Genomic DNA, 24,228 nt, shown 5'->3' on the forward strand with positions numbered 1-24,228 from the left:
AGCCGAGCAGCCTCTATTAGTCATAAATTACAAAACATTCGTCATTTAGTGGCACGTGACACCCCACCCATAAATTATATTTCTTATACTATTTTTAATTTTCGGCACTGAAAAAAGAGTTAATTTGATTATCAAAAAAAAAAGAATACCATCAGAAAATAAATAAAAAGAATCTTAATTATAATGTGGGTTTTATTGATAATAACTAATCATGATGAAATATAGTGAACAAATTTATGTCCTTTTATTTATATGGTTGACTAAATATGTTATGTTTGTTATTTATCGAGGCATGGACTCACCTATTTGATTTTACTTTCTCCCACCTTGAAGTAGTAGGGTGGAATTTGTGGGATTATGTTTTGATACTAAATGTAAATAATATATTATCATGATTAATTTAAAATGGTCACCACTTAATTAACTCAAGCTAAAATTGTTAATTTATGTGTAGGTGTGGCCGTTCCACAATCATATAGGGAGGGCCACAACTAATTAAAAACATTAATATTAGAAATAAATTATAATCTCTCTATCTAGAATCTTTAGTTAGCTGGGAAATCCCTGTGAGAAATAAATTAGCTCAAATATTTGCAAATTGATTAGCTAAATACGTTTAACATGTTAATTTGTATATGAAGGGAAATGTTTAATAATTTATTTTCTTTTACGTATTCATTTAAATTTGAAACAAATTCATTTTAATATGCACACGATTTATATGATACATTAATGTTCTATTAATTATTTTTTTTAATAAAGTAACTTATATAAAACAAGAAGAACATAAATATCAAATATTGTACAATTAAAAAAAATTATATCGTTGTGTCAAAAAAATATTTATCATGTCGGATAAAAAGAAACATAAATATAAAGTTTTGTTTCGATTATTATTTTAGAGATAAAAAATGCAGTTCATCTTATAGAATATTTTATATTTTACCTACTTAAATCTTATTTTGTTTATAGTTAACTAAAATGTCATTTAATTTATTTCATTAACATGCCGTAAAATCAGCTTCATTCACATCTAAATTAATTTCTAAACACTAACATACTAATTTATAATATAAATACAATTAGCATAATAACTAATAAATCATACCTCTAGTTAAATAATAATATATACAAGTTTATCTTATTGCTGTAATCTTAGAATTCAAACTTGGATGATGAAGTAAACTTGTTCTCTGTCAACCGAACCCAGTTGAGATTAAGCCAAAGCTTCGACATCAACATCCTTTGACAGTGAACTGATTGCATTGCTTATCTTTATCATCCCCATTGAGCATCCTTGTAAACAGTGAGTTTCATGCTTTTTCCAAATAAAATTAATGTAAACTTAATCTAAATAGCATGCCTGATGGAGACCTGCTTATATAAATGCTTCACCACTGAGCTCAGCAAAAATGGCTATCAAATAATGAAGACAAGTCTGTCTGTCTGAATTAATCTTATCTTTATCTCCCCTTTGAATTTGAATTATAACAAGTTCAATATAATTCCATTTCTGGGTGTCGTTTTCTACAGAGATGTTTGATGGAATATCTCCTCGTAGAAATAATTTAAAGTGAATGTGGAATTACTTTTATTTATTTAAAATAGGAAATTTATTTTATTAAACTCTTGATTTGTAAATAATAACTTTTTTTTTCTTTTCATCCTTTAATCTAATAAACCGGTAATTATATAAATAATATCTTTCGTAAAATTGAAAAGAATTTTATACTCTTCTATCAATTATTTTTAGAAAAAGTTAAATAAAGCTAATTACTTTATTTGATATAAAGTTAACCATTAAATATTTTATTTTATTTTATATGAAAATAGTAATTAATGTTGGTCAAAGTTTAACCCTACGGTAGATGAAATGGAACTTTCATCTGATGATTACACAATCCTAACCTTTTTTTCTGGGTATCCTAAGAATTGAAGTGGCTGGTCATTACCATTTTGATTGAAGATGGCACTAACACTCGTCTCATTCTTGATCCACATAGTCAGACCACTGATTCATGGTCCAAATCGAATCTGATGGATGCAATTATTTTCAAATCTACCTTTCTGGAAAGGTAAAATCTTGTAGAAATACCCAGAAAGAAAAAAGAAAAATAAATAAATAAAGATGGCTTGGTACTTTTATATTCCTTCCTGGTTCGTCCTCAGTCCTCACTCAGTATTACCAAACAGCAAAGAAAATGAAAAATAGCTTTCCAGAGCATCCATATATTGAAAACTTTAGACCCATACGATCAATGTGGTGGATGAATTTCAGTTAACAAATTCAAATAATAATAAAAAACTGCATATACATATCCCATCTTAGGATAAAATAAGCTAAATTTACATATTAGAATAGCTATATTTTTATGTCAAAAAAAAATTTCAGGTATTTTTTTTCCTGTCTATTAATATTGGTGTATTTTTTTATTATTAATTAAAAATAGGCTAAACATATATTTATGTCTCTAAATTTATATCGATTAGTCAATTTAACATTTTAATTCTCAGTTCATCCTAATAAATACTTAATTTTTTTTTTATATCTAAACCCCATTAACTCTCAATTTAACTTGATATATACTTAAATTTTATTTTTTAAAAATATTTAAATACTTTTACATAATACATATTGATGTATTAATGAAGGCACATGATAAAAATATTAAAATATTAAAAAAATAAATTTTAATGTCTATTATATTAAATAAAAAATTAGAGTGTTAAACCGACTAAATAGTCAAAATTAGAAAAATATAAATATATATTTAGCTTTAAAAATATATAAAATATTTATTATCCTACCTATGTATTCGTGATCCATTAACCTTTAAATAAAAGTTAACAAAAACGCATGGCATTGTTGAACGTTGTAATTGTGGATACAATTTTAATAGTCAAATTCAGGAATATAATGTCTAACCGATTACATCAAACAATAGAAAAGGAGACATCATTTATAATTAATTTATAATAATGACCAGTCAACATTACCTACATCTTCATATTTATTTGTTTTTATTTAAGTTGTGCAAATATTAATCAATAACGGGATTTTTATATAGGCTTTATATATACATAATAATTAATATATATATATGTATGAGTGTTTTAAATTCTAATATTTAATGATGGACATGTATTTTATTATTTAAAAATTAATAAATATTTATTAATTATTTATCGATTTAGTGTACATCTCTAAAAGAAAATAATTGTAATAAAAACTGAGGGCCTGAACTCACGTGGAAGCATCTGATCTGCATGAGGGTTTCCAGCATATAATTTTCCAGTCCAGTCAAACTTTGCATGCGGCATCTTCATAATTGAGAGAAAAATATATTGACAAATATGTAACAAAATCGTTGAAACTTTTCAGTAGAAAATCTTTTATGATTGGCAGAAATTATAAATAAATTAATATGCACTTCTTTTTTAGAATGCAAATGTCTTTTTCTTTAAGACCAAGTGCCTAAGCTGCCAAAGTGAACTCAAAATATGGGGTAAGATTCACAAAATGCTACTTTATTATAAAGTACAGACATTACATTATTGGACTACTAGCCAGTTTAATGTTTTCCTTTTCCTTGTTTACATCTAATGAGTCGCAATATATACACATAGCCATTTTATTATCATAAGGATATTAGTATTGAAATTCAAAATATCTCTAATTTTTATAAATGATAATGCCAATTAAACAGTTCAGTTATTGATTGATAGATTGATGTTTTTATTTGAGTGCGTGTTTAAAGATGAGCAATTCATAATATGTTAAGTAGATATAAAATTGAGCAACAAATTATTAAGGATTGAGGGTATATTTGTAGCACTCCTAAAAGATGAGGTAAACGTGGAAGAAGATGAAAGTTTGCAGACAGCATAACTCTCATAATTGTTTTGCGTGCTTTGACTGACCATATCTCTTCCAGAACAATCTTATTTTTAAGTGATAAAATGCAATTTACTTCCATTTGCTATTGGCAGGTGGCAGCCAAGTTTTACCTTGTCCAAACGTGCATATATATATATATATATATATATATATATATATATATATATATATATATATATATATATATATATATAATCTTTTAAGAAAATGCACTAAGCAACCCTTGAGTTGGAATAATTTATTTACTATCTACTGGTTTAATAAATATTTATAACTTTTACAGTGTAAAAAAAAATGAATATTCCGTTATGCTGTATAGTTTATAATCTATTGCACTTGTGATAAATTATAAAATACATTTCTATGAAAATAAATGTAATAAACTATTGCTTTTCCGTCTTAATTCAAGAGATTAAAGCATGCATTAGAATTCAATTCTGATTAAAAAATAAAGAAAAAAAAAATCTGCCTCCTTCAACTGCTAGAAAAATAAAAGGAAAATTGCCAAGTCAGATCAATATTTACAGAAGCCAGCCTACTCTGCCCACTTCATGGGCCGAAATTGGGCTTTTATACCTTTATGACTAGTCATAGTTATGGGCCGAAAGTTTTCTCTCACTTCTTTTTCTGAGACGAGACTAATGGGCCGAGAGCTCAAAGCAATCCTTCATTGTATGCAATGCAAATCTTCACATTGGTTAAATTAAACTGCGGCCTTATCAGCTTTGGCGTTCTATGAAAAAAAATAAAAAATATATTAATGCAATGAACATCAATATCAGCTGCCAACTAGACATCAACTTGGCATTCTAAGAAGAGAAGACAATAATAGAAATTAATGACAACTAACATTGGGAAAAATATTTAATAAGGATGACCAATAAGAAAATTCCACGTCTTGTCTAGGAAAAACATCCATCTATGATTCTGACGTTGTACTTGTTATGATTTCTATTTACCATTTTTTGAAACACATTTATTCTAGAAAGAAGAAAGTCAAATCTCGTACATACTCCATAACTGAATTATAGCAATTGACATTTTTTGTAAATGAAAATTGGGAAAATTTCAAATTTAAATAAATTAAATTAAATGTATCTAGAATAGGATTCGACTTTTCTATTGGAGTTACAAATTATAATTATGTTTTTTTACACTAATAAAATAATTTTATTAGTGTAAATAAAAAATGTGTGGAATCAGAAAATGAATTTCCATTTGTGAGTATTTTGGAAAGGTTCAAGCTTGGATATCATCATATTTATGAAAAATATCCTCCTTTTTATATTCCCTGATATATTTATATTTTCTAAACTATTACTGTCGGCCAGTAAATTAAAAAAATATTGAATTTAATTTTACCAGAAAAAAGACAAAATAAGAGCTTAGCTGAAAAAAAAAGAAAGGAGTTGACGGCACCGCAAAGTGGCCTGGCCAGGAACAAAAACAGGCGGAGGTATCTTGCACGCGACTCGAAAATGACTTAACCGGATAATAATAATATAATTTAAAAAAAAAAAAGAGTATATAATTGAGTTTCTTTATATCCAATTCGAACAACTTTTAATGTAACTTTATATTATTCTGATTCTTATCGTAAAATTTTTATATCTAAAAGCGACTTTGAGGCAGCTTTTAATTCTTTGAATTCTTCAGTAGCAATGGAAATGGATTCGGTGAAGGAACTGTTGATTCAATTTAGAGTTACTGCTAATTCATTCTTATCTGAATATGAACCTCTAGCTCTTGTTCTCGCTCCTCTCCTAACTCTTCTCCTAGCTCGAATTCTCCACTCTCTGTTTCGCGTTTTCTACGAAAATGGACTCAAATCCACTCTTTTTGGGTTTCTCATGGCCTCTATCAAGTAAATCGAATAATTTTGCCTCCATTTACTAACATAACATAGAGTTTTGTATTTCTTTTAAATTGTTGACTATTGTTTTTTATTTTTTTAATTTTAATGTCAAAGGTTGGTGCCTGGAGTTAAGAGCTACATCGATGCTGAGAAGCAGAAGGTGAATCTTCTTTTTTTTTTTTCTTTAAATAAAATTAACTGATATATTCCTGTGCTTGTGTGACTATGGAATTGAATATTTGAGATTTAGGGGAGAGATACTTAAATAGGCGCTTGGTGATCAGTTGTTGTTTTTGCTTCAGAAGGGAAAAGTATAAAATATATAGTTTTTATTAAATGTTTAAATTTTTGGTTTTCATGGGTACAGTTGTTGTGGATGGGCTAGAAGGATGGCCAGTTTGTGTTGTGTTTGGGGTTTTGAGAGGGATTTAGTAACCTGTGATTGGATGAGTAATAACCAGTCTAGAGATGTATGAGTTTCTGTGTTGACATTTTAGTTTATGATTCATAGTCTTTTGGAAGTTACAAAGGCATTAGGATGGTTTAAAAGCTAAGAAGGATGGACACCTTTAACTTAGATATCCAAGTGGATGCAGGCATGTAAGCCTAATTGGAGCATGATTTAAGATGCTCTTTGGCAATTGGGGGTATGCACAGATAATTTGCATCACTTTATAGTGAACTTGTCTCTTTCACTGCACTTTTCATACAATGAACTAACGCATCCTGTTCCGGAAATTGGAGACAAAAATATTTGTATTTCGTAAGAAGCACTGCTTCCTTGTAGCACATGTGTCCATTTCGCTGTTGTAGGTATTGGATTATTGGCTGTGTGTGCATACTTGTACATAAGAGTTGAATACTTTTATTTCTGGAACTACTAACAGTTTCTTTCATTCTTGTGGGTATACTGGCCTTTGAACATCTAGGTTGTAGATAAGTTGCAGTCTGGTAGTAAATCTAAACGAGAGGGCTGGAGGGTCGAGTTGCCAATGGAAGGCTTAGGAACAGAAATAATTGAGAAAATGAAGGAAGAGAAGAGAAATGATGCAGTTTGGCAAGGAAAATGTTCTGGTACAGTGTATGTTTGCAATAATTACCAATTGTTCCCTTTATATGTATCTTATGCATAGAGGAAATTTGTCAATATTTTTTTTCTTTTATTTTTTGCAGCTACATTGGAGGGAGTGAATCTGAAGGACATTTTTCTATTATAAATGAGGCATGTTCAATGTTAGTAAGACATGGCATATCTAGTGCTTATTTATATTTTCATCCTGCATAGTTTCTCTTCAATAACTAAATTGCTCTTTAATGTGGTATATGAATTATTTACTTAAATTTTGCAACATAACTATATGTTGGGATAAAACAGTGCTGAATCATTTACTACTAAATGAAATAATAACTAGTGGTGAAAAAGTACCAAAACAACTGAAGTCTACATCCCTCTACAAAAAGGTTCCCTATAATGTTTACTTCTAGTGACCCCTGGAAGCAAGTTAGCTGGAAATTTCCTAGGCAGTGCAGTAGCATACTGGTCAGAAAAGTAATGCTCGTACTGCCACTTAATTATTGTACATTGTGACTAGGTGTATGAAGGCACCCTATTATGCATCTTTTTTTTGCATCTTCTTACAGAGGACGTTGCAATTTGTCTTGATTGAACTCCCTTTTCAGGTTTGCACACACCAACCCATTGCATCTCGATGTATTCCAGAGCATAGCGCGATTTGAGGCAGAAGTAGTTGCAATGACAGCGTCACTGCTTGGTAGCAAAGAAAAGGCTTCTGGAGGAGAAATATGCGGAAACATGACATCTGGAGGAACTGAAAGTATATTGTTGGCTGTGAAATCATCCCGAGATTATATGAAGGTTAAGAAGGGAATTACGAGACCTGAAATGTATATAAGTTTTCGACATATTATTTTCATTTTTTTTCCCTCTGATTTATCCTTTTTTTAAGAATTGTTAATAAGAGCGATTTACTCTCGGAGTACAGGATTATACCGGAATCAGCACACTCAGCATATGATAAGGCAGCGCAATACTTTAACATTAAGTTGTGGCGTGTTCCAGTAAATAAAGAATTTCAAGCAGATGCCAAAGCAATCAGACGGCACATTAACAGGAATACCGTTTTGGTATGCATTCTGGACTTAATTAACTCTTACTTCATTTGTCTTTGCAATGCTGCCCCAGAAAGAGAATTACTTCTGGAGTATATTTTTTTCACCCTATGGAGGTTTCTTTTTCTAAAAAGATACATAAATTTACAAGTTGGCTTGATGTTACTATCATGGTGCTGCAGATTGTTGGATCTGCACCAGGGTTTCCTCATGGCATCATTGACCCTATTGAGGTACGTGATGGCAGAACCCTGACTTTCTTGTATTTACAACAAAGGCCTAGTTCTTGATTTACTTGAATTTATTGTTCTTAGGTAGCTTTTAATTGAAAAAAAATCTTTTGTAGGAGCTGGGTGAATTGGCTTTTCGATATGGAATATGTTTCCATGTTGACCTGTGTCTTGGTGGTTTTGTATTACCTTTTGCTCGTAAGCTTGGGTAAGTCTGAGTTCTTTTAGAAACCAATTATTGGGCAATTGCCAATTGGCCTGCCATTCTTTTTTGAAATTGAACTATGGATTCTTGTATAGATGGAACTGGGTCCACCGTTTGCAGATTTTGTATGCATTTTCTCTGGAATTTCTTGATTCTATGTGTTTAGCTGTGCAAACTTTATTTCTGAAATGCAATGTGGGAAACGCAAATACATTTCTGTCGATATTTTCGCCACATATGGTAATTTTCAGGCGTGTAATGAATGTTTCAGCACTATAGAATGGTCACAGCATTTTAGATATATTTCTTGGATTTGACCGCTACCAGTACGAATGCTGTATGCAGGGTATTGGTGGCTTTGGCTTTCAGTAAATGCTATTGTATTAATAGATCAGTCTTCCTTTATGTTTCATGTTAGATGGTTTCACATCAACTGGAAGAATCTCGTAGTCTGTTCTCAAAGTTCTTTGCAGAATTTGATGATTTAGTCATCCACATAGTGCATTACCTATTGGAGTTCTGCTTTTCAAGATCTATTTGCTAATAACATATATCTGTGATATCTATGGCGGTTAATTTGTATCCTTCAGATACTTATTAAGAACCCTCCTATGCTATTTTCTGGCTCTTATATTTCCCTTTCAGGTATCCAATGCCGCCTTTTGATTTTTCTGTTAAAGGAGTAACCTCAATATCAGTAGATGTGCATAAATATGGACTGGCTCCTAAAGGAACGAGTGTAGTTCTGTACAGAAATCATGATATTAGAAAGGTAACTCTTGTTACTTATTCTGCTCCATTTCCAGATGATAATGTTTCCATCTGTTTAATGGAGTCACAAATGACTTATCTCTTTGGTTTTAAGTTAGAAAACTCGTGTAATACTGCTTTTCTGGCATGTTTTACTAGTTGCTTCCTGTCATGCAACTTGTCATCATCATTTTGTTTTGAGCAATGCTATTGCTCAGAGCCTTTCATTATTCCCTTTTTAGAGTTTCAATTCCATGTCTCATTCATTGATCACATAACAAAGCGCTTTTAATTTATAGTCTTTTGCCTATTTAACAATACCATTCAGTAATATAACTCGAGGACCAGAAATCTTATTAGTGAATGTTCTTGTAAAATATTTTTCTTGAGATTCAGATTTCTTCCTTTGTTAAATCTTCTCCTTAATTCTTCCTGATATGAATCTTTATCATGGCATTAATCATTTGCGCACTTGGATCTGGGGTCATTCTTTTGGAACAGCATCAATTTGTTGCTGGTAAGTTTGCTTTTTTTTTTTGCCAAATAAATATTGAAGGGAAATAAGTCTATCTGATTAAAATATCGAGCAAACATTTGGTTTTCCTTTAACAGGACTCTTTTTAGTCGTAGGCTAACTGGCAGGATTATTTTATATTTATGTCTTTTTTTGGGTCCTTAACCTAAGTAATGGGCTTTTTATAGCTCATAGAGTCTAGATCAAGAGAGGATGTGCTTCCCGAGGTGAACATGGTGGGGCGAACTTCTGGTGTTGCCTTAAATTGTGATAAGACCAGTCTGCATATGCATGGGCATTGCCACTGGGAAGATAAATTGCTTCCATTAATATATAGTTGTTATACAACTCTTAGCCGGCAGATTGAGAGGTCATAGTTTCAAAATAAAAATGACATCCACAGCATTAGATCTGTAGTTAGTTTCTTATACAGTACAAGCCTATAATTTTATGCTCAACTGTTTCCTTGTGGTCCTTCCTGCAGTCACGGAATGGTCAGGTGGGCTCTATGTGTCTCCTACCATTGCTGGAAGTAGGCCAGGTGGTCTAATAGCTGGGGCTTGGGCAGCAATGATGTCACTTGGACTAGAAGGTGCAGCATTTGGTTCATTTATCACTTAATGCCTCTCAAGTTTTTTTTTTTTAATTCAATATTTTGTCGAGCTGATTATTGTTTCATTATTTCTTAAAGGGTACTTGAAGAACACAAAAGTGATCATGGAAGTGACGAAAAAAATACAGAAAGGGTTTTGTACTTTCACTTCCATTTTATCCTCTCTTTTTGACCATTTTTACAACATTATTGAGTTATTGGAGTTAACAGTCTTTGTTTTTTACAGAATAGAGGAGATGCCTGAGTTATTTGTAATTGGAAGGCCAGATATGACAATTGTGGCGTTCGGATCAAACGTGCTAGACATATTTGAGGTCAATGATATTTTGTCATCAAAGGGCTGGCATTTAAACGCATTGCAGAGACCTAACAGGTAAACCAATGCACACCTAATAATGTAACCATCTCCTGTGGCAAACTGCCATCAATTCGGTACCATTGACAAGGCATGTAAAAGTATGATTTCCAAATTGAAGATTGATACTAAATGGCAGTTACTTCTGCAGATACTTAATATATTGGATTCAGTCTCATTAGTTTCTTTTAGATTTAAATTTATTGAACATATTATCATGGACTAATTATTGTCCCTTTGCTGAATTAGCCTTCATATATGCGTTACTCTGCAACATGCATCGGTTTACGAGGACTTCCTTCAGGATTTGAGAGAATCTGTGCAAACTGTAAGTTGTCATGAAAAGAAACTATGGATCAACCTACCTTACAAATTCAGTTATTAAAATGTTGGCTAGTTCTTTAAAGTTTTCTGTTTTTGGCTGTGGTTATGCATTTAAAACCTAAAAATTTGACTATTTCCTTTCTCTGTTCTTGAATATTTCAGGTAAAACAAAATCCAGGTCCCATAAATGGAGGCCTGGCTCCAATTTATGGTGCTGCAGGGAAGATACCAGATAGAAGCATGGTTCAGGAGTTGTTAGTAAATTACATGGACAGTACATGCTAGTGTCATCTTCTGTCCTTCGGAATCTTTCTTTTTTCTTTTTTTTTTGCTCCATTAATTGCTTTCAATTTGATCTGTATCAGAACGTTTGTTGAATAGTTGGATGACTAAACATCTTGTTTCTATTCATTTATCACATATTTAAGCACTCGATAAATAAAAACATTGAATAAAAGCTAAAGGCTCATTGTGCCGGAATTCCATTGAAACGGTGGAAGTAATTTATCTATATAGAGATAATTTCTACATAATAATAAAAAAATTATAGTTTGAATTTGGATATATTACAAATAGAAATAAATTTTTATAGTAATAAGTTATAAATTTTTTAAATTTTGCTTTAAAAAAGTATTTGTTTTATATAGTAATATTTTTATATATAATTTTAAAAAATATATTATATTATATTTTATTTTATTGTAGTATTATTTTTGGTCATTAATTTTATTTATATAATATGTTAATATATTTTATTTATGATTTAATAATATTTAATCTACAAGATTAAATATTAAATTTAAAAAAAGAAATAGTACTCAAATTTTTATTATGTTATAATATTTTTTATAGTAATAAATTTTATTTGGTCACAATTGTATGACTATAAAGAGATTCTATTGTATATAAGTATAAAAAGAGCATTTGCATCTTCTAGATCTATAAATTATTTTGTCTAATTGAATTTTTATATATTTTTTCCTAAATAAATGAGTTGTAGATTATATAATAAGATTATTTTTTTTATCTCTATTATAAAATTGATAAACTTTTATTTATATTGATGAATGGTGGTGGAAAAATTGAAAATAGAAAAATATAAGTTGTTTTCTATTGATTTCGATGAAATATTTTGAAATTATATGGCTTTTTCATATAATAATTAATATATAATAGATTATATTTAGATAATTTTAAATCATTAAATTTATAATAACTAAAAAATAATTATTCATTTAAATTTTTAATAAAAACTGAACTATTCAATTTAAAATAAAAATAAAAATTATAAATATTGTAGTTTATATTAAATTTGAACATAAAAGGATCTCAATCCTATTTTAAATATGATTTTCAATGCACAAGTTAAATATAAAATGCTTGGCTAGTTTAAATTGGAAGAGTAGTTCATAGCATAACTAAACTAAGTTTTCACTTGTTAACTAATTAATACAAATAATACCCTACTATATGCTCTAAACACCAAAAATGGATATATAATTTTACTATCAAACTATGTAGTTTTATTATTTTTTATTTACTTAATTTTATACTTTTATTTGATAAAATTAGAAATATAAAAAAAAATGTTTCAATTATTACTGATATTATAAAATTAAATAATACCAAAGAATAATTAACATTTAGCAACGGAATCTTTTAGTTATAGGGCTTCAATTATAATTATTTCATTTATTACATATAGTTGTGCTTATATGATTTGAAATTGTGTCATTAAACTAATATTCGTTTTAATTTTTGTATACTTAGTACTTAATCGTGTATAATTTTGGCCGTATAAAATTTAAATTTTTCCAAAAATTAATTATAATGATTCACATAAGTTTTTTCTTTTCATTAAATACTATTAATTTGTGTAATTTTTATTTTTTTGAAAAGAATTTAAATTTTTATTAATAATTTAAAAATATATTTTATTAATTATATTAAAAACTATATGAATACATAAAAAGAAATAATTATTCGGTATGATTCACATATCGGAATCCGCTCTAATTCAAGGATTAAAAGAATCCGTCAAGTTAATGAATGTACTTAAGAGAAAAAAATTCATGAAAACATTTAAAACTGAATTTGCCTGTCATGTCCTCTTTGGGCTGATACCGTTGCAGAAATGTTAAAACTTCTGGGCCGTCACGTGCTTTCGTACCTTCAAATAAAAAAAAGGACCGCGGTGGCGCCATTCTCAATTCCAAAAATAAACTCTGTCTTTAATTCTTGGATAGATTCTTCTGCACCTTCCTTTTAGATTTTGAAATTTTCTGCATAGAATTCTCAAAATTTAGATCGGTTTTGAGATAAACTTGCTGTATGTTTGGTCAATTTGTTGCAGAAGCTGAGTCGGTGGTGTGTTTGAGTAGGGACTGGGTCGGTTGTGCAGTCATTCGTGTATAGTAAAGTTTTAGCAGATTGAGCCGCATTAGTTTTGTACACTCTGTTTGGTTGCGACTCTCTTTTGAGTGACTTCCAGTTCATGTGTGTTCACTTTTCAAGGCAAGTAAACTGTCACTTCTCTTCTATTTTTATGAAATTGACCATAAATAAAATTTAGATGCTGAAAATGAAATTTTTGTGATGAATGGATGCTGTCTTTTTATATTAAATGAATTCAATCAAGGATGCTTCGGGAAATGGTTTTAGTTCCTTCTTATTTTATTTTATTTTCTTTATTGCTTGTGTTTCTGATACTTGATCTGGTTGTTGAATTTTGTGAAAAATAAAAAAGCAAGAAATATGAATTATTATTATTATTATTTAGTTTTGAATTTGAATGCCACACGGTAGCCATGAGCACATATGTTTTTAAGTAACTGTGTGCGATGATCTTCTTTATTCTTTCCAAATTCTTCTGGAATTTTAAGATAGGATACCAAATTCTGGTGGTCAAGACCGACTAATAATGATGTTCCTCATTTCATAAAATAATAAATTTACATTTGCACTGTCGAGAAGCTTGTTGAAACTCTGCATGTCAAATTATACTTCTGCTGATAAAAGAGCTTCAGCTCAGTACAGTTCTTTGAGAGACTTCAAGGTACAATATGAATGCAGCACAGTTTCCTTTCAAATATAAACGACATCCATTACATTACACATAAATTGTTTGAAGGCAGCTTTTTTGGGAGAAGACTGCCTCTTTTATTTGATTGTTCCACCATACCACAATCACTTATATAGTACTATTGACTATCACCCATAGAAACAGAAAAGTACTTATTAAAATGAAGATAACATTTCAGAACCATGCTTTGTTGCTCATCTGCCTTTTAGAGCTCCAGCACTAGGTCTACAATGCAAAACATGTAACTGAATTAGCATAAGTTCTTAAATATTAGTATCAAAACAAAAAAAAAGAGTCATGTGACTAGGTCCTAATACTGAAAGAACAGGGTCCCTGAATCCTTGTAATGCTTGATGCTACCATGCAGTCATTGAGGAAACCTAACTACGTTCAACTTAGAGCAAAGCTAGAGTAGTATCTCAAAGTGGTCAAAAGTCACATGTACTTGGTCAAGAACTGATATACTTGCTTTTTCCCTGATCCTAAAGGTGGAAATTGCTTCCAGCTATGTGGTCCGTAATTCTGCTTTTTCAGAACTTGGCAGACATATGATTGGGTTGCAACAATGAAATAAAGGTACTTACAGTCTGCATCAGTTTTTATCCAGCATTCCCTGCTCCCATTTGATTCACTGCTGCTAAGAGTGAATTGGGGTGGGTTAGATTGACTCTTGTAGCGTCTTATGCTCCGCTTTGAAAGAGCTCTCTGAGGAAGTACTGTGATTTCTTCATCTGGGAGCATCTGGCCTCCATTGTTGTGCCCCGCATTGTTGGCGTTCTTCTTATTGTCATTTTTTTGGGGTTTATCTGCCTTTTGTGTGGAGGTTGAGCTTTCAGGATGAACTTTCCTGTGGAACATATGTAGGATCTGCATGCCACACATCAATCAAAGTTATATACCTGGTACATTACACTTATCCTATGAAACCTAAAATTTGCAAAATACTTAATCTGGTCGGAACACTTGTCAGTTATTTAATATATTCATGCATGAACAGTAAAAAATTAAACGCTAGGCTGTTTACCCACAAATATGTCAGCTTGTTATTTTATTGGATCATTTCTATCAATATGCTGGTAAGTATCAAGTGTATTATGAAGATCAGTTGGCTCCAAAATAAAGATTATCAGATGATTAAAATTATTTGCACATGTTGAGATAATTGTTCTGGTAGTCAAACTTGACTAAAATTCAAGAAGGATTTTGGCATAGATGTTATATCTAGAAATACCTTGTGCAGTTTCGTTTCTGCTGATGCAGAATCAACAGTTCCACCACCACTTCCAGTAGAGTTCCTAGAAGAAGCATGGAGCATTTTCTTCTTCAGCATCTTTTTCATGAGATGTACAGCAGATTTATCAGCTTCTTTCTCCATGCGCTTCTCATCCCTCTCATATTTTCCCCCAAAATTCTCTTCTGCTATTTTACTCCTCTGAAAAAGCTCACCAAGCGATGTCCTATTTTCCTTCTTTGCCGCAGTTGTTGTTTCTGATAGTTCAATTGCAGATCCAAAAAGATATCCCTGTAGTGGGCAGACTGTTGTCCCATTGGTCTCTTGGCCTTCCATTGGTTTGCCACTAAGGGTTATGGTGCTACCGTGACTGCTTCTCCCTGCACTAACATAACTGTTTCTTCCTGATGAATCATTGCAATAGTCTTCTCTAGCTTCTGCACCCAGAACCTTCTCCAACTCATCATTGATGAGCTTCAATTCATTCTCAGTTACTTCAGTCTCTTTTTCAGTTATGTTCTCAACTGAGATGGCAAATGTTGGTGTTGAGGGATTGGTATGCACTGGCTCTGAACCTAAGGTGCCAATTGCTAGAAAACCATGGAATAGCTCAGATATGGCAGCTGATGATTCCTCTTCATAGTCTTCTTCTTCTTCTTCTTCAATTCTTGCTGCTTCCATACCAGCAAAAGATTTTCGAAGGTGTTCTTTCTGGGCTTGTTTGTATGACCTGGCACCATAATTTGGCTTTGGGTAGTAATGTTGGTCGTCTAATGATGGCTGTCCTATAAGACAATTGCAAGCATGACCTGATATAAAAACCGTTAGATTTTTTTTCTTTCTTGTCCTTCTATTTTGAACAGCAAAAAGAGTGTTAGATGAACTTGGCTGAAAGGCTCTACCATTTCATCTACACAGGAATGAAACATAAATCTCTCTTTGACAATATGTTCAACTTCACGTTTCAAGTCTCTCTTTAGCTTTTATAATTTCAGAGTAACTTACTTCTTTTATTAAGGAAATACTACTAGTATAACTTATATGGAGTCTTCAATTTTATTTTTAATGCCAAAAAATCTGAGAAATGCATGAATATCTTTTAATTATAACATGTACACCTATGGTTTATCTTTTTCCACGGATAGTGTAGTAGCATGCCATTAACTGAAGGGTTATCAATTCCATGGTATTGCATAGTAGAATAAGGAAAATGTTCAGCAGGAAGTCCTAAATGATAGAAGAACTTACCAATGGCAAAATCCTTCAGCGGCTCACTGCTATTCTGCCGGAACTTACGGTGCATCCAACCTAGTAACTGCAATAAGGGGTTTGTTGGTTAGCTCATGAAACATTGAGGAATAACACTTTCTTTTCCAAGCATAAAATATCACTATTTTCTTTTGGGTCCATTGAGAGCGTAGACTTCACCTTCATTTTCTTTTTCTCTTTGCAGAAAACCCGAAGCTTTGTTCACTTTGCTTATGATGAGAGGATAAGAGGTAAGCTACTTTTCAAGATCAGAAGTTGAACTGTTTATGAATGAGACATCTATTGCTCCCTGGAAGCCTCCAACGCCTAAGATGAAGCTGGCTGGAGAGAAACATAAAGATAGTTACAAGCTGTGGGTTGGCTTTGGCTATTCATTGTCAAGATCAAATCATGTGGGTAAATGGATAGTGGGTCCTGGATCCTTCTAGCAGATGATTGTGTGTATGCCACATGTTTAGTTTTATTGCAAGGTTATTAAATTATTTTGCTGCTTTGGGTTAATTTGCTCTAATGTAAAAAGTCCTGCATTAAGCACCAGATATAACATTCTTATTAATACTGTACAATGCATCTTGTTTGCTGCCAATCTTATAAATCTAAATGCTCCTTTGATCACGGCTTATGTAACTCGTTTGAAACTGCACTCTTCAATTTGACATGTTTACGCATGTGCAATTTCTGTTGTCTGTCTAACAATAAATATTGCTCATGTATTATTCTGCTGGATACTTGGAGGGAGAAGACTCCACATTCAGAATGGGGATATAAGAGAATATTTTGTCGGAGTTTAATGAGTTCAAGGACAATATGACAAACAAAAAGATCTTTTCCTATTAGGAACTAGAGTACATTATTAAGCTAAAATACCTGTTGCTCTTTGGTTGGTCCACCCACTGGTGGGCATTTGTTTAGATTGCCATTTCTATGATATGAAATTATGATTGTTAATATCTTATTTACTATATGATGTTGGCCTTAAACTTTGCATGTTTGCAGCGGGGAATCAATTTCACTTGTATACTCTGAAGCTATAAAATTTCTTTAGGAGACCCGAACAGCATCACAGGAACGAGTATACCTAAGCCTTAATGTTAATAGTTTGAATTGATGTGCTTCATAATAGTTAGCAAACCCCGCATATTCTCTACCATTTTATGCAATCCAACTTTAAGAGCCTGGTTTGTCTTATGCTGATTGTTGTGATACATAACCCCTACTTTCTTTTTATGACCTGTTAACTATAATTAGGGCCCTCTGACCCTACTACTGCTGGCTCCTTTTTGCTGTGGGATGTCGAAGCTGCCATGTCAGATCAGGTAGTTTTCCTTTAGAGTTAGCCAGTCATGATCAAATTCTGTACCATCATCAGATATGTGTTTTCTCTTAGTTTAGATCATTTGGACCAGGACTGTATGTCCTTGAGATACTGAGTATTCCCCACAAGCAACTTTATGAATAGAACTGTGCTGAAAAATTGGAAGAGGGTTTTTAGCTTAGAGACAAAGATAATGGAATCATCCTTGATTAGGACAAATATCTTTCTATGAAAGTTGATTTCTAAATTATGGAAGAAAGAAACAAGAAGCATTATTTCATTGAAAACCTATGATTTGAATATAATTTGCACGCTTTTTAAGTATTGTTTATTTCAAGTGATAAAGATGATAATGAATTACTTCTGATTAGAAATTCCGTTTGCTATGTTTAGATGTTTTTGGCATTCTAAAACCTATAATCAAACAAACTTCAGTTCTAAGCTAAGGTATAATGCTAAACCTTGCTTCCTTCCTCGAGAGAGTATGGTTTTAAGCTAATCTATCAGTTCTTAGTATTTATATGTGCCATCATTTATTAGTATCATTTAATATGTGGCACATTGTTTCACCGTAGATTTGCTCCTCTGAGGCATTAAAAAACTGTGGCAAAAATACTAAATTTTATTCAATAATTAAAGCAACTTGTTGTAATGATTGATTGATATGGTACATGCTTGAGATTTAACTTCTCTTCTTCATTAAAGCAATTGAGGGAGGCAGATCGAAGATAATTGGGCCATATATCTTGATGTACAATGTACATGATCCTCCGGAATCTCATTACCTAACTGATGAAAATATCATAATGTTTATGGCCATGATTTTCTTAGATAATACAGACACTCTATGGTTATCATTGGCTGTAGGTTACTGGGATTAGTATGTGGTGGAGAATTGGAAGTACGTGGCTGCAGTAAGTTGGGAGATTGGTTGACATTGGAGCAGCTCCTGAGGTATGCTGGCATATATTCTTGTTGTACCGTAATCAATAACTGGAAAACTGAAGTAGAAAGATATTATCTAATTGTTTAAGCTCAAATAGCCAACTTATGAACCTTACACACATGAGAATCAACTGATAAGATGTGAATTGAGTTTAAATTTCAAAGACATAGATATTAAAGTAGGTCTTATTAGATGATATTTCTGTCATTAGACATTTGAATAATGTGTTTATCTGGATGATTTTTTCTCTAAAGACTGTACTGTTTTTTTCTATTATTATTATTTTTAATGTGTGGTTCTATATTTCTTCTAGGTCTAAGATTATGAAGTTGGTTTTGGTGGTAAGGTTCGAGGAACATGCACTGGAGCTACCTTGGTTTCGAATGCTTTTCAATATTTTGGTCAGTGACTGGCTGAATATGGTGGTGTTTCCTGTACAAATATGTCTAGTTGTGCTTTCAATTGATCAAATTTATAATTTAGCAGGATTGCCCAAAAGAAGATTTCTGTGGCTGTGGCGATGTGTTGAGACATGAAGAAGTAACATATAGGCCGACAAAGAAAACACTATGGAAATGAAAAAGCTGAATCCAACCCATGTGTATGGCTTCCATGTCATATATTAATCATTTCATAAAGGAGTAGGGTCAGGTGGATTTTTGTGCAAACTTCTTTTGGATATCAAACATAAAACTAGAATACAAAAACTCACGCACAGTTTGCAGCCACAAACATGAGGGTAGCCGACTCTGCAGGAGACACTAGAAGGTATATTCATTCCCACTTGACGTTTTTCTATCATCCAGTCTGGACACAGATCCTCACAGTTAAAATTAGTACCAGTTGGACCCATAGTCATGGTATTTGTTTCTGACACAATCTTTCAAACTCTAATTTTCCTTTCAATTACCTTTTCAGACGGTGTAGGGAGATGTTTTTTACTTCTGCTGAATTAGAGGACTTTGCTATGAAGCAACTGAGAACATCAAGCGAACAGATAAGGTCAAGCTGGTGGTGGCTGCAGGGGAATGTTGATTCTGCTGGAGAATAGAACCTTAACTAATTGAATGTAACATCTTCATCAGCTTAATTGTGGTTGGAAATATATGTGGATGTGATGCCTAACACGCGTATGGTCATCGTTCAGCCAAATACAAGCATCCTGTAAGCAACAATTTGTCAAACAACCTGAGACAAGTCATGCTATATCAACAAACTGGTTGGCTTTCTATTTGGATTTCAGTGCCCGGGGCCTCCTTAGGTTGTCCTGGAGTATGGCCTGAGCGCACCTCAACCATCATATGCTTCTAAGCAGAAGAAAGCAAGTAAGAGAATAACATCTCTTGGAACCTTAAGCTGTTTAAATCCTTAACAGAGAATTAATCATGTCCTTGTGTTTGGTTTTGCTACAAACTTTGTTTTATGATGATGTCCATTATCTTTTCTTTTAATATCTAGTTCATTGATTTGGGTTTGAAATATCATGTAAGGCCAGGTTCTAAACCAAGTTTTACTGTTTGGAGATCCAGATTGACAAACGTTGCCTGCTAAAGCTGCGTGTATTATATGATGATGGAGCTTCGTTTTTGCACTTCAATTTTATGCCATGTTAATTATCTTCATTGCTGGTAAGAATACTGCAGTCCTCAAATCTGGAAACTGGACATAAACCCAGAAGCACCCATCGCATGTTTCGTATCGGAATGGTGTATTAAATTTTTATTTCATTAAGCCCCATCACGGTTTTTACCAAGATGAATTTGCTACTGTGATCAGGGGCGACTCTGGCAAAATTATATTTTAGTACTACAACAAAATGCAGATTTGTTCCCTTGTATATTTTGTCCTGTGAAAATTGATATTATAGTATCATAATAGAGAAGAAAAAACTACATTTATACTCATAACTATAAAATCTGGCTTTGCTGGTGACTGTAATTACTTTTCTTTTTTTTTTTTCCTTGCGCATTTCCCCATCTTTTTTAATGATTAAAATGGAAATGTAACCTGGAATCTGAGTCGGCCGAATAATGTCATGCACTAATTCACTTTTCAGATGGAAGAGATTGCAGTGAACAGGATTTATAATCTCCACATGAAGAGATTAATTGAATGTTTACAGAATCCCTTAAATCAAGCGAGTGAAAAGTGAAAAAAAGGATAGGTGATCATTTTTAGGGGTCATTATGTCTATCATGAAAGGAAGCAATATTCTGCATGGTCTAGTAATGTCACTCACTAAGCTTCAAGTTATTTTTAAATATGTGAAAAACCAAGTTCAAGTTGATGCATATTTTTTTGTTTCTTTGTGTTTTGGCCTGAGTTGAGTTTAGTATTATTGGGGCTTAATCACCACAAGGACATGGTTTGACATATGTCAAAACACAGTCATCTTCTTTCTTTCTTTTTTTTGACCCATCTCTCCTGCTGTATCAAATGAAACCTACTCTTTTGTCAATTTGAATCAGGTTCATGGGTTTTTCTTTTTTCTTTTGCACTATGATTTGTGACAGGTTTTTAAATAGTTCAAGAACTAAAACAGCACATTTCTGGTTACTTTATACATTCACACCCTGCTAAAAATTGCTTGATTGTATAGTTCCAACAACCTCTTTGACTGATTTAGTACATCTCAAGTGATTAATAATCTAATGACTAATCCTGAATATTCATGAGATGGGAAATTATGGTACCTCCCATGCACTTTATAATAATGAAGCTAACAAATGAGTATTACTTCACAAAGAATGAAAATAAAAGTGTCTTATGATATAGTAATCAGTTATTAGAGTGCATATAAAGTTTATAGTTCTTTTGAAATTAATGTCTGATTAGCTTTAAATGTCAGAAGCAAAGGTGCAGTATCTAGACTGTTGGTAACTGAAATATGTATATCCTAAAAAGGGATAAGAATTTCCCCCGAGTAGCCCTAAAGTTGACTAGGATAGGATGAAAAGAACAACGTAACTTGGATTTTGCTAATTAGAGTTACTCTTGTCTTGAACCAAACCAGCACGTGTCATATCTTTGCCATTAGTTGGACCGCTAGAGCATTTTAATAAATATTAAGATAATAAAAAAAGATTTTATTTAAATTTAACAAACTCATTATATTTTTTACTTTTATAAATATTAATTATTAATCTTTTTCTGTTTTTATTTTTCACTTACCTAAAAAAAATAAAATTAAAAATATTAACTAATAAAACATGCAGAGCTAAATTAATTCTTTATCTTAGAAATGCTTTTAAAGTTTCAAAAGAATTTAGTCTTGAGTTTAATTTAATTTATTTATAACCCAAATCTGTCTAAAAAAATTATAAATTAGATTATTTATTTTAAAATAAATTTACTTTGAAATTTATAACATATTTGATAAAAGCTACAACTTTATTATGCTAAATAATTTTACCAAAAGATTTCTAATCTATTATAAACAAAAATCAAATAATTAAATATTGGATTTCAATCTAGAAATACTTGAATCTACAAGTTGGTTTGTAAGTTTAAGAATAAGTGAGTTATGAAATTAATGAGCTAAGTTTTATCTATTTTGAGTTTATCTTATTTGTTAAACGAATTTTATTAACTGAACTAAAATGAGTTTTCATTGGGCAAAGCTTTCAATAACCTTCTATTAGAGACTAGATGATTGCTACCTTTGTTTTTTCCGACTTGCTATTCGTGCTATCATATCATTAAAAAGAAAAAGAAAAGGGTAGAAGCTCGTAAGGATTTTGGATAAAGAAACTAAATATCAAGCTTTAGAATTTTGGATATTTATCTGATTTGTCACTTGTTTATTGGTGCAGAACTTTTTGTTTAAGTTATGAAAATTGCAAATCACTTTGCTTTTCTTATCATAAAATGCTGATAATAAAATACTATTTACTTTGTCTAATACAAAACACGTTTTAGATTAGGCATTAAGAGAGTACAAAATAGTATTATGGATAAAAAATTACATCAAGTACCTTTTTTATTTTAACTTTTTTTGGTTTAAATCTAGTGATGATTCCATTGACTGTGTGCATATATGAATGATGATGCAATAATTTTCTCAAAGGGTAGCAAATCTATAGAGAGTTGAAGATATATTTGCAGTCAATTTTTAATGAATTCACAAGGCACAAAGCCAATATTGTAGAATTGGCAAAGAGGGTTTTTTAAGATATAGAAAACGACCCAAACATACTCCATCAAACACCTAACATGGATAAGATTTTAGAGACCACCTGTCCTTAAGGGACAAACCCTAAATTGTCATCACCTATATGCAACTTTGCACCCAAAATCTATTTACATATCATCCCCATGCCCTAGAATTGACAACCCTAATTGTCATTTCCTTCTTACCAACCCTATCTTCCTTCTCCAATCATGACATTGTCGCAGCTCATATCCATTTTCCTCCAATTACTATAGATTTCTCTGCTGCATTTTTAAACTCTCCCATAAATATATACATGGCATTTTCATATTGCATAATTGAAGAAAACAAATCCTTTCTTTTTCAAAGAATTACAACTCTTTTTTTTTTTTTTTTTTAAGATGATGCAATAAAAATGAAGAATGCAACACGAAGACTTCTCAATAGATCAACAATTTTAGTTCTAGAATTATAACTCTTTAAAAAATTGAAAGAATTTTAAATTTTTTGTTTCTGGTGTAAAAGTTATTATTGGACTAACAAACATTAATTGCTATGGTTGATAATGATAATAAACTTTAATAATACAAGATAAAATAAATATTCTTAGATTTTGATACAATTTAGGGATCTGTTTCTTCATGTTAAGCACTTAATTTGACGCCCCAAACTTAAGACAATAATTCAGATTAGTTTCTAGTTTTAATTTTTTTTATTAAATAGGATCAAATTCAGATTTAAACACGTAACTTCATAGCTGCGAAGACTACTCAAGTAGTGAAGTAAACCACTTTGCTCATAATTTTAATATTATGGTGATTCGATTTGTACGTATAAACTGTAAGGCCTGATTAATTTTTATATTTCTAACATTTCATGCATTTGAATGTTCATTATATATATATATATATTTATATATTTATTTATTTACCCTACTGTGTATTTCTAAATTTACCTTATTAATATTTATTTACTAGTAAGACCTATTCTTATGTAATATATATATATATTTTATATTTCGTCTCAATAGTTATTTCACCATCGATTCAGTGAGTAATTATTTGCTTCTGTTATTATAGGTAACCATCATTGCTGGCATTCTTGTGCAGTCATTGCTGAAGAATCATAAATTTGATGTCACATGTAAGAGTTGAGTTGAGGGAGGGTCCTATGGATGGTTAAAAACACATATACTCTTTTATTTTTGTGTATGGTCCCATTGCTAAATGCCAGAAAGCAAACAACAAAAACATTATTTCTCACAGGCCCCAATCCATTATTGCTGAGCAATAAATGAAACTCAAAAGCATTTCAGTAATGACAGTACCTAAAAGGATAAGCCCTATCATCACCACCATTTC

The 24,228-nt window shown here is 31.5% G+C and overlaps 3 protein-coding genes across 17 annotated transcripts; 2 read left to right on the top strand and 1 right to left on the bottom strand.

Annotated features, from left to right (window-relative positions):
- The first annotated feature begins 5,457 nt into the window (after positions 1 to 5,457).
- Positions 5,458 to 11,365, top strand: LOC8286769 (sphingosine-1-phosphate lyase). The gene is made up of 15 exons (XM_002514841.4): positions 5,458 to 5,762; positions 5,868 to 5,913; positions 6,683 to 6,834; positions 6,927 to 6,986; positions 7,434 to 7,658; positions 7,757 to 7,898; positions 8,066 to 8,116; positions 8,230 to 8,321; positions 8,964 to 9,090; positions 9,570 to 9,585; positions 10,067 to 10,174; positions 10,274 to 10,328; positions 10,422 to 10,568; positions 10,800 to 10,878; positions 11,037 to 11,365. The coding sequence occupies exons 1-15, from the start codon at positions 5,560 to 5,562 to the stop codon at positions 11,157 to 11,159; spliced, it is 1,626 nt and encodes a 541-aa protein (XP_002514887.1). The 5' UTR covers positions 5,458 to 5,559; the 3' UTR covers positions 11,160 to 11,365.
- Positions 11,366 to 12,968: 1,603 nt separating this feature from the next.
- LOC8286767 lies at positions 12,969 to 20,554 on the top strand. Of its 14 annotated transcripts, none has more exons than XM_048376821.1 (8): positions 12,969 to 13,388; positions 16,641 to 16,848; positions 17,705 to 17,772; positions 18,639 to 18,725; positions 19,031 to 19,118; positions 19,201 to 19,485; positions 19,636 to 20,042; positions 20,213 to 20,554. In XM_048376821.1, the coding sequence occupies exons 2-6, from the start codon at positions 16,723 to 16,725 to the stop codon at positions 19,294 to 19,296; spliced, it is 465 nt and encodes a 154-aa protein (XP_048232778.1). In that variant the 5' UTR covers positions 12,969 to 13,388; positions 16,641 to 16,722; the 3' UTR covers positions 19,297 to 19,485; positions 19,636 to 20,042; positions 20,213 to 20,554. The 14 variants fall into 14 exon arrangements, 5 of the variants coding, with proteins under 5 accessions (XP_048232778.1, XP_015572275.1, XP_025012412.1 ...); XR_007216659.1 differs by lacking the exon at positions 12,969 to 13,388 and adding an exon at positions 14,720 to 14,858 and having other exon boundaries at positions 16,641 to 17,772; positions 19,204 to 19,368; positions 19,443 to 19,485; XR_007216655.1 differs by lacking the exon at positions 12,969 to 13,388 and adding an exon at positions 14,720 to 14,858 and having other exon boundaries at positions 16,641 to 16,926; positions 19,204 to 19,485.
- On the bottom strand, positions 13,931 to 16,697 carry LOC8286768 (protein LAZY 1). Of its 2 annotated transcripts, XM_025156639.2 has the most exons (5): positions 16,616 to 16,697; positions 16,436 to 16,502; positions 15,188 to 15,996; positions 14,541 to 14,823; positions 13,931 to 14,181 (listed from the first exon to the last, which is right to left on the bottom strand). In XM_025156639.2, exons 1-5 carry the CDS (start codon positions 16,619 to 16,621, stop codon positions 14,162 to 14,164), a joined length of 1,185 nt encoding a protein of 394 aa, XP_025012407.1. In that variant the 5' UTR covers positions 16,622 to 16,697; the 3' UTR covers positions 13,931 to 14,161. The 2 variants fall into 2 exon arrangements, with proteins under 2 accessions (XP_025012407.1, XP_025012406.1); XM_025156638.2 differs by lacking the exon at positions 13,931 to 14,181 and having other exon boundaries at positions 14,392 to 14,823.
- Positions 20,555 to 24,228: the final 3,674 nt, after the last annotated feature.

The sequence above is a fragment of the Ricinus communis genome, chromosome 7, assembly GCF_019578655.1.
Source record: "Ricinus communis isolate WT05 ecotype wild-type chromosome 7, ASM1957865v1, whole genome shotgun sequence".
Lineage (NCBI taxonomy): Eukaryota > Viridiplantae > Streptophyta > Magnoliopsida > Malpighiales > Euphorbiaceae > Ricinus > Ricinus communis.